The sequence below is a fragment of the Brassica oleracea genome, chromosome C3, assembly GCF_000695525.1.
Source record: "Brassica oleracea var. oleracea cultivar TO1000 chromosome C3, BOL, whole genome shotgun sequence".
Classification (NCBI taxonomy): Eukaryota; Viridiplantae; Streptophyta; class Magnoliopsida; order Brassicales; family Brassicaceae; genus Brassica; species Brassica oleracea.
In genome coordinates, this window is record NC_027750.1 from 16,551,040 (window position 1) to 16,565,971 (window position 14,932).

Consider the following 14,932-nt stretch of genomic DNA (forward strand, 5'->3'; position numbering starts at 1 on the left):
AAATGGCGGGTATATTTTTTGTTTTATATCTTTTTAGGTCTTTTCAATTGGTAATTTAAATATAGGTCTAATGGCATAAAACATAATAAATAATATTTTAAATAATGATAAAGATAAAAAAAATAGTTGTTGGATCCAACTTTTATCAATGGGTCAAACAGGTGTTTTAATAGAATAGATTGTATTAACCATCCAGTACAATTTTATATTCCGAGGACCCTAAGCGGAAAAAAATTATTTGTAAAAAAATAAAAAAAATTGAGGGCACAATTATAATAAATTAAGAAATTGGAGGCTCATTTGTTAATAATTTTTTGCTGAACTTTCCTTTTGAAAAAGAGGGCTCTTAGGCAGTCGTTTCATCCCGCTCCCCTCACGACAGCCCCTGCTCAAAACGAGTTTTTTTACTTTAGGTTTGGGGCCTCATGACAATAATTAGACTGAGGCTAGGATCCACATGACAATAATTAATATGAATAATAATTCAAATACTTTTATTTATTTACTCCCACTACTATTAAAATAGAGTAAAATGTTACATTAGTCTACACATGAGTAAAACTTAACTTACTTTATTTTTCTCTCATTTACTCCATTTTTCTCTCTCTCTCTCATTTTAACTTTTTTACTATTTTTCACCTTTTTATTTTCCTCCCATTTACTCCAAAATTACCAATAACACTCTATGTCTTCAAATACAAAGTTACAAATCTACTAATCAATGATCCTTTGAAAAATGCTACCTATAGTTATTTTTTTCATTTTTGTTGAGAAAAGAAAACCAAAATCATAATGGTGGATACCATTTGTATTTCGTGAATTCTATTTGTGGCAGCATTTACAAATATCATAATGCTCAGAATTCTGATAATCCAAAGTTTATCGATTAAAGTTAACTCACTTCTTAACTATTTTATACACATGAAGTTTCTAAAGATCAACAGAAGTCGTGACAGCTTGTATCTGAGTCATAGTTTAAATGTCATTCTTATGTCATCTTGTTACATAAAGCAATAAGGTCTTGTTGTAATATTGTCTAACGAATTTGTAAGAAAGTATAAATAAAGATAAGATGGGTGTCGAACTAAAGAAGTTATGTGTGTCGAGTAATTTCATTAAGCAATGTCTTGTTGTAACATTGTCTAACGAATTTTTATTGAATAAAGTGAAGATGTACATTGCCATATCTCATTTAATTTTGTGTTTGCTTATATTTTCCTTATTACAACTAGGGTTTGGCCCGCCCTACGGGCGGGTTAGCTACTGACCGGCCCCTTTCAAATTTTACTTCGAGCGGGGTATGCAAAAGTGTTAATGTATATGTTAGGAGGTGTTTTGTTAATTGACCTAGACTTCATATGTATTTGAACGTATGAGTTTATTTGAAAGGTGAGATGGTGTGATCTGATATTTTTTGGTAATGTAAAATGGTGGCATTGGTATGAGGGTTGAGGGCATGCAATTAAAGGCATTGTGTGAAGGACTTTTAAACTCTGTACTTTTGTGTGTTTTTTTGTGTGACCGTGAGCTAGTGGAGGAAGCCGGAAAATTATTTTGTTTTCCTTGAGGAGGAACGGTAGTGTATAAGTAGTGGTGGTTGGGACTTTCTTTTCTTAAAGAAGAACTTCTTCACCATTTAACAGAATCAGTGTATTGCCGGTAGTGGATGGTATAAAATGATGTAGAGGTTTACAACATTGACGTCTAGCAGCCATTGTTTTACTCGGATCAACTATTGGTCTGAATCCTAGTTTCTTCCAGTGGCGGACGCAGGTAATAACGTACGGGGGCACGTGCCCCCATCTAATTTTTTTTTTTCAATAATTAGTACCAAATTAAGAAATGCCCTGCAACTCTAGAACTAGACATACTGGAAAAATGTCATGTGCCCCCATCTAATTATGATGCTGCGTCCGCCCCTGGTTTCTTCCTAACTATCTCAGTTACAACTTGAAAGGTTCGTTTGTTTATAGTATTAAATACATGCTCAAGGGGGACCTAAGAGCATGTTTATTGCAGGTCTCTTATGTTGGGTCTCTCAGCTTTTTTAGTTAAAAGCTAAGAAACCGTATTTTATATTACGCTAAAAAATCTAACTTAAGAGGCCTATAATAAACATGCTCTAAGTTAGTTCAGCGTATTTATCATTAACTGATTATCTTTTTTTTCTTTTCCAAAAAAACTGATTATCTATGACTGACTAACATAAAATATGTCTTTCAATTACTCAATTTATCCGCCTCAATAGCAAGCATAAGCGTTACTCTAGGCGACGATACTTCGACGGTTTGTAAGACCAACCGCAACAGCGGATTTTATGCCAAAATCCTTAGCAAAGTAATATTAAAATATTTAGTGGGTCTCTCATTTTATTAAAGATTATGCTACAATTGACTCTTCCAGTCCTTATTTACGGATCTCATTTCTGATAATCTCTTCACTGTGCGTGGACTCCACTGCCGCGTGGGAATCCACGATTGGCCGCTCTTTTTTAAAAAAAAAAATTTGGACAAAAAAAGAAAAAAATAATAAAATATTCTAAAAAATGTTGTTAAGGATTTTCTGTTAACGACTTATGGTTGTGGGTGGTCTAACACCTTCGGAGTCGTTGACTTCGTCAACTCATCACCTGCACATCCATCATTAGTAGTTTTTTTGGGCCGTTATTTAAAACGTAGAACATTTTAAACGTTGATGCGTCTATAAGATTGGTGTTGTTTTCATTTCTTTCCCCATGAAAGATGTTTTAATAGTTTATACATAAATAATTATAAATGTGTTTTAGATTTAGCTTTTTTTTTTAAATATCTGTTTGATAATTATTTTGCTAATTATTTGTTTTATTTTATGTCAGTATTTATGTTCACATTATTTCTTTTTAGTTCTTCTAATAGTTTGTATTGTGTTTATTTGACTAATAAAATGCGTCCTTATATTTTGATGCATATGTACTTTTAAACAGCTTTCAGTTGATTTATCTTGTAATTTTATCATTTTCTAATGTAGTTTTATATAGCGTATGTATTTTGTAATGTTTATCTTTAAATCATGAGTAAAAAGGAATGTGTGGACCTTTATGTTAGTATAGCTTTTTATTTTCTTTATTTTGCTAAGTTAATTTTTCTAATACTTTTTTGATCATGTACGATTTGTAAATGTGGTTGCATATTATTTATTTTCTATTTTGAGTGCATTGATCCAAAGACGTAAAATTTCTTGAGATTCAGTGTTTTTTTGTTAGTTCTTATTTGATAAGTTGTGAAAAAGAGAAGATCATAATGAATTATAATACATTTGTTTTTACCTTTTTTATATTTTATTATTTTTAAAATAGTTATTAATTTTTCATTAGACTAATATCGTTTTATGGGAAGGTTAATGTTTTAAGTTTGGTTTGAGAATATATCCTAAATTATTATTTATGTTAAATAATTTTAAAAGTAAATGTAGAAGAGAAACCAACCGCTAGAACCTTTATTTATCAGTATTAGTTGTTTGTTGTTTTACACAATCATCACCACTACTATTAGTCGGCTTTCGTTCAGTTTAGTCTGATTAACAAATTTAAATATAAAACACAGTAAGGATTATACAGAGAAAATTTTTCTTCCTTGTCACTGCCGTCGCTACGTCATTCGAGCTTCCTCAATGTTATATTTTGTTCATACGCATAAATTTTCATTTTCTTGATCTTGTTTGTGTTGCTTGTGCTGCTTTTATTACAATTTAAACTTGACCAAAATAAGACAGAGGAATCAGTAAGATCCTTTTAGATGGTAGGAGTGGTTTGAGGAGTATGTAACTTGATTGATCTTTTAAACCATCTATACCTTTTTGTATTTATGGCGGGTCTACAACGCAATATCTCTCGATTCTACAGCTAAAATTGTCAATGTTGGCTATAGATTCAAGTATTTGTGCATCATATTGACCATTGTTGACGACCTTGTGAGTTTCAAAACTATTATAGCAAAAACTGGAGGTATCCCGTTTAAAAGAATACTCCATTGTATTAAAAATATTGGCTTCAATAATAATGCAGAGAATGGAGATAAAACTCCGAGGGGAAGTTTGAGTTAGTGTAGTTTCTGTTGGCTTCTTTTTGTTCTGGAGTATGAAAATCTGTTTATATCTCTTAATAACCTTCTCTATTTCCATCATCATCTCGTATTTGCAAATGACATGAGTTGTTTGTAGCTCCAGAGGCTGAAGAGCTAAAGCGGTACCGGATTAACAGTCTTCAATCATTTTAACAAACTGGGTGAGGCGGTGAAATTGATAGCGATGGTTGCATCTGAGAGCTCCTTTTTCTTGCTTATTTAGCTATAAGCATGGGAAAACATCAATAAAGAGAATAACATTTAAAAAAAACATATCCTAATAAGGAACCTCGTCATCGGAAATTTCATTGTTCTTCAGCGCAATAGGCTACAAAGAAAAGCTCAAACGTGAACTTTTTAGATTATTCAACTCTATTCCACTTGAAATCTTTAAGATACTTGAGAGCTGCTTCACGCCTATTAATCTATAAACATGGAAGAAAACATAGAGTGAGAATCAAATTTTCATATCCTAATAATGAACCTCATCACCGGCAATTTTTTTGTTCCTGAGACGTTGCAAACTTAGTCAGAAACCCATGTGTACATCTATATATATAGAGGATACAAACAAAAAATCTCTTTATCACAAAATAAACTAACACTATAAAAGCCTAGATAACAATGCCAAGGTATACCTTTTACAGTCTTCCATTTCGTGATTCTCAACGAAGAAGCTTGAGTAAGAGACAAATGTGGATCCCATAACACTTCATTTTCATCATCATTGTCATAAAGAATGCTTTTTATCAGCTTTATTTTTGCTTCTGATTTGTCCTCTTATCCCGCCATTTGGAATATTACTATGTGTTTGATAACAAAGTTCACATCCATGTGAAGCTAGCTAGAGATTACCCACTGTTCATAAATAATTTGGCCTCTTATACCTTATTCATCAAATCAACGATCTTGCAACTGATTCATCTTGTTGGTGTAAACATGGCTATTTTTCAAGTGGAGATCACTTGCAAAAGTAACAAAGCAATAGGCAAATATTCAAGAACAAAAATGTAACTAAAAAAAAAAAAATTATCTTTGTTACCTTGGCGAGTACGTTTGAGAAGTTTACAGCCTCTTGCGAGCCATTCTCTGCTACCATAAGTTTGCCACTGTGACTACTACTCGAGCCTCCACTGGTACCATATTAACGTTGGTTCATCTTTCAGAGCAGTGAGTCATTTTATCCAGTGGAATCACTGATGCAATGTTCCAAACTTTCTTTATTAGTCCTCAATGTCACCACTCCTCTTAAACCTATATATGCACCAAAAATCCAAACATCTCGACTCTTCATAAAGTACCAATCTTGAGTTAATCCAAGATTCTGTTATGATATTTTTGATCAGTATAAAAGAAATAGCAACAACGATAATATTGTAAGCATGTCTCACATAAAATGAAATGATTGATTTTTTTTATAAAAATATAGATTTTTAAGTTGCTAAACCTGTGGTTACACCGGCAGTGAGTATCCGCAAAGTTTGCCGGCAGAAGTAATCACCACATCGTTTTAGCCATCTGCTCATCCTTCCCAGAGCGCAAAGACGTGACAGTGCCTGCTGCGATAGTAGTAACAGCTCTAGCCACACCAGAGAACAACCTGGATTCAATAATCTTGATGAAAACAAAATAGGAGACAAAATATTAAGAGCAAAATCAAATCAGAAGCAGTCTTTTAAGAATATACCGTGAAAAAGAGAGATGTGTGAGCGATTTAGGGGTTTTGAGAGAGATTTGATGAGGAATCAGTGGAAGACGAATGGATGCTTCAGATCCGTCGGAAGAAGGTAGCCGACTTTTGATTTTGGTTCAAATCCATCGATATCTATTTATAATTATCTCTTGAAGACTCTTCGTATGATCGTATATCACATGAATCGTATACGACGAAAATGAAGATGAAGAGTCCGCGATCCCTTTCATCAAAGTTGGACCAGGAGCTGGGTTTGGGTTTGACTGGGAGTGGATCACTTCATTTAGGTTACGCCCAACACGTTTGGGCCTAGCTACACTGTAATTAGACGCTCTGATGACGTGGCAAAATCGTAATGTATGATAGGCTGATTTTTTTTTCCTACGTGGATAGCTTAATTGCTCACTATATTGTGCTTTTAGTATAGTAAGATTGGTATCCAAGAGAAAGATTAGTCCCAGCGATTTTTCCTCAAAATACATATGAGATCCTAAAAAGGAGAATATGATGACATCTACATAACTGATCGATGTTCATAAACCCTTTTTGATAGATGATACAAATGATTTACGAGCATTGGAAATTAAGAATAATGGGGATTATATATTGAACTGATGAAGATTTGTGACCAATTTTATCCGTTGCTTGAGTAGACGACCTTGAGTCATCTTTTTCTAAGCGTTTTCAGCGGATGGCTGAGTTATCTTCTTGCATTTGGTTTTCACCACTGAAGTAGTCGTGATTCGCCTCAGATTATGTCCGGCTAGGAAGCAAAGTCGTGACTGTTTCTGGGATCCGCAAATTGCGGCAGTTCCATTCGGGGTTGGGAACTTGATGCTAAAGTGATAGGTCGATGAGACCGCCTTCATGGATTTTATCCAGGGTGTCCCCATGATCACGTTGTAGATGGCTGGATGGTCGACGACAGCGATGACTTGTTTGGCCATGGCCGGGAGTCTGATCGATCCGAGAGTAATTGACGTTATGCCGGAGAAGCCAGTTAATGGCCTTCGCCTTAGTGTGATTTCGGATATATCGATGGTGCTTCCCGTATCTATGACAGTCTCGTATTCTTCGAAGATGATCGTGTTGTTTGGGACGTCGAGAGGTGAGGAACAGTTTGCACTTGAATCAAGATGAGGGTCTGGATGAACGGTGTCCCATCCAGGTTGAATCATGGTATTCAGTTCTGAGGGTTGTTCACGCTGGTTGTGGTTTCACTAGATGTGTCTTGTCTAGTTATTGTGGTCTTTGTCTTCACGTTGGAACATTCATAGGTTTTTTTTTGTTGAATCTCTTTCCTTTTTATCAAAATCCACTTAGAAATTAGTTTAGGGTTTCAGTTTTTTTGTATAAGAAGAAATGTGTCAAAGTACATATATTGATTATTTCGTATAAAAAGGTATCAAATTGATAATATAAGTAGAATTCAAGTATAAATACAAAGGGTATCTAAGAACCAAAGCGTATATATGTATCGAAAGATTAGAAATTGCTTAGAAGAATTCAAATCCCCTTCTTCTACACATGTTTTTTTCTTTTATAGGTCTTCAAGAGTGGATCATAATGACAACGCGGTCTCCAGCAAGGACTATGTAACTTCAGGTCATCTTCAGTGCTTTAATCTCTATTATACTGTAGTTTGAAAGTATCAGCTCTACATGGGCTGTTTCTTGAGTTCGACATGAGCTTCAGACCTTTGTAAGCCCATTGTCTCCTTAGGGGCCTAAAGGACCTTGGACCAAGTTTTCGAACCGGGTATTATTTCTATCACATTCTAGTTAATACTAACGTTTTGTGATTATTGGTTAACTTCTTTAAATTGTATTTTGTATATTCAACTCTAAGAGTGGACATTTTCTTGCACAAAAGAATAGTTGCACAACTAGGTGTTTTGTCCGCCCATGTAGTAAACATTTTATAATTACTTACTAATATATGCATTACTAATTAACATACTATAATGATAAATTATTACAGTTGATTAATATTTAACTATGTGTTTTCTGTTTTGTAATTTTTTTATTAAAAGATATTTTTGGATAACAACACAATATGTATAGGAATCACTTTTTTATTTTAAAATATATTCAATTTTTATTGTTATTATTAATTTTAGTAACTTAACTAATCTAATAAATTTTAAATTCTTTTTTTTTATATTTTGGCTAATTTATATATTTTATTTCTTAAGGATATAAACGATATTAATCACTCGAACTTTCGACGTGAGAGCTTAACTTTTTTTTATTAAAAGATATTTTTAGATAAAAACATTATATATATGAATTATCTTTCTATTTTTAATATGTTTTTTAGATTTTGGATAATTTTCATTATTATTAATTATAATCACTTATCTAATCAAATAAATTTTAAATTCTTTTTTTTTTGGTTAATTTACCTACGTTATTCATTAAGGGTATAAACGGTATTAACAACTCTATGTTTTTTGTTTGCACATGCGAATATAATTTTTTACGAATACTTATTATGTCATATTTTATTAATTTAAAAATCAGCATAATAAGTTATTATTTATATTTTCAAAAAATTTGAACAAAAAATCAAATTATTTATAGATGACAAAGTTTTTCATCAAAATATATATATGCTTATTTTGTGTGAAAATTGTAAAAACACTCTCATATTAAAAATATTTTAGAGAATATATTTATTCAAATGTTTTTTCTTGATTAATATTTACTATAAATTGTTTATATCTTAATTTTTTAAAAATTATAATAGAAAATATTATTTCCAAATAACAACCCCATACCCATAAGCATTTTTTTTAAATATGTTTTTTATTTCTGACAATTTTATTATATTAATTTATATCAATTATCTAATATATATATACAAATCTAATATTATACATATAAAATTGTTTGTAATTATATAATAAATTATATATATATACATACATTAAGAATATCATAAACGGGTGGAGAGAAACTTGGCGATTTAACTGAAAAGTTATACACTCGAAGTATACCAATAAAATTAAGTGTTTTGTCCGCGCACGTAGACATGATCATATTAAGAATATTTATTATTACATGTTTTATTAATCAAATACCATCATTATTTTTTAATGATTGAAAATCTTAGTTTTAGATAGCAACACAATACATATATAAGAATTATCTTGTAATTGTATAATAAATTCATTAAATAAGAAATATGTCAATGATAATTATATAATAAATAAATCTAATTATCCATTAGGCTATTAAGATTTCAAAATTTTATTATTTTATACAGTTAGTAGTTTATAGAGATATTTTTGTCCATAATCTTTTAATACACCATCTTTATAATTATAAGATGTTTTCAAATCAATGACCTGATGGTTGAACCAGGTTCGACCATGAACCGGTTACATAACCGGGTTGGGTGTAATAGTTGGTTCGACCATGGTTCGACCATGAACCGGTCACGTAGCCGGATTATATTTCAGAGTTATTAGGCTGCTAAAAAACATTAAAACTATCAAAAATCTATAAACCATTCATATAAGAATAAAACTAGTTTGTATTTATAATGTTTTATGTTTTAAATTCATTTATATTTTAATTATGTATCATATTTACTAACATTATTTTTAAATTTATACATTAAAAATTTATTAGACCAGATTATTAAATCAGGTTTGACCCGGTCGAACCGTGACCCAAAAATTATCTGGTTCAGCTTCCGGTCCGGTTTTAAAAACACCGTCACCACGTAATACGATCACCATCACCATTGAAAAGAACTGTATGATAACATGAAATAATCTATCTATACTATTATTTTCTGATTATATTCTTCTGAATAAAATCGCTCTATTATATATAATACAAAAATAATAAAATAGTATTGATTATAATAACTTATGAACGATAGTAAATGAATATAAATAATAATATAGATCTACTGGATTAAACTAATTTATGATCATTATAATAAATGATTCATTAAGGATAACATTGACTTTAACCGTTTTAACTTTCAACTTTAGAACTCGAATGCTAAAAAATTAAAGCAAAAAATAGTATAGAGAAATAATAATATAGATAGATATAAGATAAACATGTGGACTGCAACTAGTTAAAGAATTAAATACTCATTTTACTAATTTCTGGAATTAAAAAGGAAAATCACGACCATGTTCAAATTAACACACCTTTGTCATTTACTATTTAAAGATTTTTTTGGTAATCATTGTTTTGCATAGCCAATTATAAGTTGATGTATTATTTTGTATAAACAACAGTTAGAAAATAAAATTCTTGAGATGTAGATTAAAGCCTAATATCGTTACATTTAAGTGGATGATATATTACCATGCCAAGAGATGGAATTCCATAAAGTTGGATTTGGTTCTCGAGTAACACGCTTGATCTTACAAGATTCAGATAGATAGTTTCACTAGTTAAAGGAAAGGTTAAAGAAAACCTGAGAGGTTTGTTTTGACAATGCAGGATAAGAAGCTTTAGAGTGGAGGAATAGTTCTTGATGCTACAGTTTTTGATTGATTAGGGGTAATGCAAGAAGTGGCATCAAACCTAAAGTCTTGTTGCGTCTAAACCTAAAGTCTTGTTGCGTCTTATCACCTAAACACAGAATTAGTATTTTGAATGCAGAAACATTCCAAGTTTTATTTTGCAATCAAAATAATCAAAAAGATAATTTATTTCTTGTTGCCGTTAAACAATCTACTCAAATCCCCCCATAGAAGAAAGTAAGAAAAAAAAAAAAAGGGTCAACGATTAATTTTCCCATCAAAACTATCATATAGCATCAGATCTCCACCATGACCTAGTGTCATATGTCCATGAACTGACAGTTGTAAACTTATTTCTTCCTGAACTAAAAGTTACAAACTTATGTGTCCCTTTAATCTATAATTCAAAACTTAATTATCCATAAACCATGATTTTATCTGGTATATTGTTAACCAAACAATATTTAACCAGTTAGAGTTAATTAAACCAAATAAAAAATCCAATTTTAAATAAAAACTTGACCTGAAAACAATCCAACACCGTTTCTTTCTTCTTCACCCAATCACCTTTTCTTTTCGACTTTTTTTCTTATTCACCCGAAAACAAGTCCAAAACTTCACATTACAAATGTTCAAATCAGAGACATGATACATGTAAGACTACTTTGAAACAATCAAACATTGTCGATGAAGAACACAAAACATAGCTCATGAACACATATTCCAGACTTGAGGGAAATCTTAAAACGTCAAAATTCGGTTTTCAATGCTTATAACCTTTTATACATATGCTCAATCTAAACACACAAGAACCCTAGTTTTCAACCATCAAAACCCAAAAATAAAAATATCCACATTTTTGAACAGAAACGAAGCAATCTATTTGATAATCACAAATTCCAATCCACCCAAACAAGCGACGAGGGAGATGAATTTAACCCAGAACCAGATAGACGACACGAACCCTCAAGAACATCATGATCCTCCTCTTAATTTCACATAATCTCCATATACTAAATCCTCCATTTTCAATTTCAGCTCAAGCACCATCTTATTAGTGGCATACATGTACATAATCTCCATTTACAAAATCCTCCATTTTTTTGTTCTTCTTAGTTTGGGCTGAATAAGAGAAATTGGAAAAAAAAATTAAGAGTCGGGTGTAGGAGAAAGAAACCGGATCAAATAGTTTTCAAATCAGGATTTTATTTAAAATTGGAATTTTTATTTGGTTTAGTTAAATTTAATCGGATAAATTTTTTTGGTTAACAATATACCAGATAAAACCAAAATTTATAGAGAAATAAGTTTTAAACTTTTAATTCGGGGAAAAATAAGTTTACACCTTTCAGTTTATGGGGATTTAATGCTATATGATAGTTTTGGTAGGGAAATAGATCACCGACCCGAAAAAGAACATTGTGAGATCACTGGGGACAACATATATGACCCATAAGATTATAATGTGTTTTCATTAGACCATGAGACCCTGAGGAGGAGCAGCAGCAGGAGCCTTAGGTTTGGGTTTGTCAACAACAATGGCCTGAGTGGTCAGTACCATCCCTGCAACCGATGCAGCGTTCTGAAGCGCACATCTCGTGACTTTAGCTGGATCAATCACTCCAGCTTCCAACAGATTCTCATAGGTATCAGTCATGGCGTTGTACCCTATCTCCCATTCACTGAACATAATCTTCTCCACTACCACTTCTCCTTCGATTCCAGCGTTCTGCGCAATAAGCGCAGCTGGTGCCACCAAAGCCTGAATATAAAAACACAAACCCTCATAAGATCAAAAATCTCAAATGATCGTTAAAACTTTGGAATCTTTACCTTCTGCACTATGTCAGCTCCCAAACGTTCATCAGCATCCTCCAGCTTCTCTTTAATGGCAGGAATCACAGTGGAGAGATGCACCAAAGTTGCGCCACCACCAGGAACTATACCTTCTTCGATAGCAGCAAATGTAGCGTTCTTTGCGTCCTCAATACGAAGCTTACGGTCCTCGAGCTCAGTTTCAGTCGCTGCTCCCACTTTGATGACAGCAACACCACCAGAGAGTTTAGCTATTCTCTCAGCGAGCTTCTCTGAGTCGTAGACAGAATCAGTCTCGAATAGTTCTTTCTTGAGCTGAGAGATACGAGCTTGTAACTCGTCCTTGGAAGCTGCATCTGCGATAAGTGTAGTCGAATCTTTGCTTATGGTGACTTTACGAGCAATACCCAACTGATCTATTGTTGTGTTCTCGACCAGCAAGCCCATGTCAAGGGCTTGGTACTCAGCTCCTGAAGAACATACAAACAAAGAGGAGACAAAGTTCAGAACACAACACAGAGGGAACACAAAAGCTGTATGCATCTATCTGCATGTACCTGTCAAGATAGCGATATCCTGAAGCATAGCCTTTCTTCTTTCTCCAAATCCAGGAGCCTTCACGGCGACAACATTGAGGACACCACGGAGTTTGTTCACGACAAGGGTTGCTAAGGCCTCACCTGTAACATCCTCTGCAATAATCAGCAATGGAGCTCGAAGCTGAGTGGTCTTTTCCAAGATGGGGATGATGTCTTTGATTGCAGTGATCTTCTGATCAGTGATCAACACCCGCGCATTCTCAAACTCAACTAGTAGTTTCTCAGGGTTTGTCACAAACTGAGGTGAGATGTAACCTCTGTCAATCTCCATTCCTTCTTCAACTTCGACCGTAGTCTCAAAAGAGGAAGAAGATTCAATGGACAAAACACCATCAGGTCCAACTTTGTCAATGGCATCAGCAATCATTGTTCCCACAAGCTCATCATTTCCAGCAGAGATTGTAGCCACGGCTGGAAAAAAACAAAAGCACAATGTTAACAAACAGTTTTCACAATCAGCATTGGACTAAGAAGGAAAAAGTTAGTACCTTTGATGTCACTACCACCTTTGACAGGTCTAGCTTTCTTCTCAAGCTCTTCGATCAAAGCTTGAACAGTCTTGTCGATTCCCCTCTTGAGGGACACAGGATTGGCACCAGAAGTGACACTCAATAATCCGTGTTTGATTATTTCCCTAGCAAGGACAGATGCAGTTGTTGTCCCATCACCAGCTGAGTCATTAGTCTTACTAGCAACCTTTCTCCACACAACAAACGCACCAAATCAATCACCATTAACAGAAATAACAACAAAAAGTTATAAAAAAAAAAAAAGCACACTAACCTCACGGATAAGCGCTGCACCAGCATTCTCCATAGCATCAGGTAACTCAATAGCCCTAGCAATGGTGACTCCATCATTCACAACCTTGGGGCTTCCAAATTCATCCAACACAACATTTCTCCCTTGATGAAAAAGACCACAAGGTTAAGACAAAAGAGAGATACAACAGACATTGAGATTGTAATGATACCTCTAGGGCCAAGAGTGAGACCAACAGCATCAGCAAGCTTGTCGATACCAGCTTGAAGAGCAGCTCTTGAGCTCTGAAAGAAAACCAAAATCATAATGGTGGATACCATTTGTATTTCGTAAATTCTATTTGTGGCAGCATTTACAAATATCATAATGTTCAGAATTCTGATAATCCAAAGTTTATCGATTAAAGTTAACTCACTTCCTAACTATTTTATACACATGAAGTTTCTAAAGATCTAGAAGTCGTGACAGCTTGTATCTGAGTCATAGTTTAAATGTCATTCTTATGTCATCTGGTTACAATAAGGTCTTATTGTAATATTGTCTAACGAATTTGTAAGAAAGTATAAATAAAGATAAGATGGTTGTCGAACTAAAGAAGTTTATGTGTGTCGAGTAATTTCATTAAGCATTCTTGTTGTAACATTGTCTAACGAATTTTTATTGAATAAAGTGAAGATGTACATTGCCATATCTCATATAATTTTGTGTTTGCTTATATTTTCCTTATTACAATTGGTATCCGAGAGGAAGATTTGGCCCCGCGATTTTTCCTCAAAATACATATGAGATCCTAAAAAGGAGAATATGATGACATCTACATAACTGATCGATGTTCATAAACCCTTTTTGGTAGATGATACAAATGATTTACGAGCATTGGAAATTAAGAATAATGGGGATTATATGTTGGACTGATGAAGATTTGTGACCAATTTTTCACTGTGGTTAGGAAGTCATATATAAAGTCAAAAGAAAAGCTTTCAAAATTTAATTTAAAAACGTCAGATGCAAATTTTCGGCTGATTGAAAACAACTGGGATCGCTTTTGTGGGTATGACCAATGTTTGTAGAATACATTTGGAATGCTTGCATCACAAAACATACGACGGATGAATGATCATGATAAGATAACAAACTTTAATGTCAAGCTCAGTTACATAGTTAATGAAGCAAATATTTGTGAAAAATCTACGTAAATGTAAATATGGTAAAAAAACTAGGAAAAAACTCTAAAATAACAATAAACAGTTTATTATTCCAAAAGTAGATATAAGGAAGAAAATGACCAAACGTTTTATTGGTCTAGGTTTAATGATTCTAGTTTTAAGGTTTAGTACTTAGAGGGTGGGATTAGGATGTGGATTTAAGGTTTGGAGTAATTTAGTCATTTTATCCTTTAATTAGTGCTCATTTAGTCATTTTGTGTACTAATTTTCTCATCATGTTTTTAGGTACTATCTAAATCACTTGT

The 14,932-nt window shown here is 33.0% G+C and overlaps 1 protein-coding gene and 2 long non-coding RNA genes across 6 annotated transcripts in view; 1 reads left to right on the plus strand and 2 right to left on the minus strand.

Moving 5' to 3' along the window:
- LOC106329992 (ruBisCO large subunit-binding protein subunit alpha, chloroplastic-like) overlaps positions 1–13,781 on the minus strand; it is a 16,572-nt gene extending 2,791 nt beyond the window's left edge. Inside the window, exons 1-6 of the mRNA XM_013768569.1 lie at positions 13,673–13,781; positions 13,483–13,604; positions 13,188–13,395; positions 12,658–13,110; positions 12,119–12,570; positions 11,991–12,047 (exon numbers count right to left, since the gene is read on the minus strand). Of these exons, the coding sequence (XP_013624023.1) occupies positions 11,991–12,047; positions 12,119–12,570; positions 12,658–13,110; positions 13,188–13,395; positions 13,483–13,604; positions 13,673–13,781 (1,401 nt within the window). The remainder of the gene's footprint in view (positions 1–11,990; positions 12,048–12,118; positions 12,571–12,657; positions 13,111–13,187; positions 13,396–13,482; positions 13,605–13,672) is intronic.
- Positions 3,928–6,026, minus strand: LOC106334384. 4 transcript variants are annotated; one of them, XR_001268599.1, is made up of 5 exons: positions 5,788–6,026; positions 5,548–5,700; positions 5,143–5,354; positions 4,739–5,064; positions 3,928–4,525 (listed from the first exon to the last, which is right to left on the minus strand). It is a non-coding gene; the product is annotated as an uncharacterized LOC106334384 (long non-coding RNA). The 4 variants fall into 4 exon arrangements; XR_001268598.1 differs by having other exon boundaries at positions 3,928–4,323; positions 4,390–4,525; positions 4,739–5,354; XR_001268596.1 differs by having other exon boundaries at positions 4,739–5,354.
- LOC106334385 lies at positions 7,358–10,477 on the plus strand. The gene is made up of 2 exons (XR_001268600.1): positions 7,358–7,398; positions 10,263–10,477. It is a non-coding gene; the product is annotated as an uncharacterized LOC106334385 (long non-coding RNA).
- Positions 13,782–14,932: the final 1,151 nt, after the last annotated feature.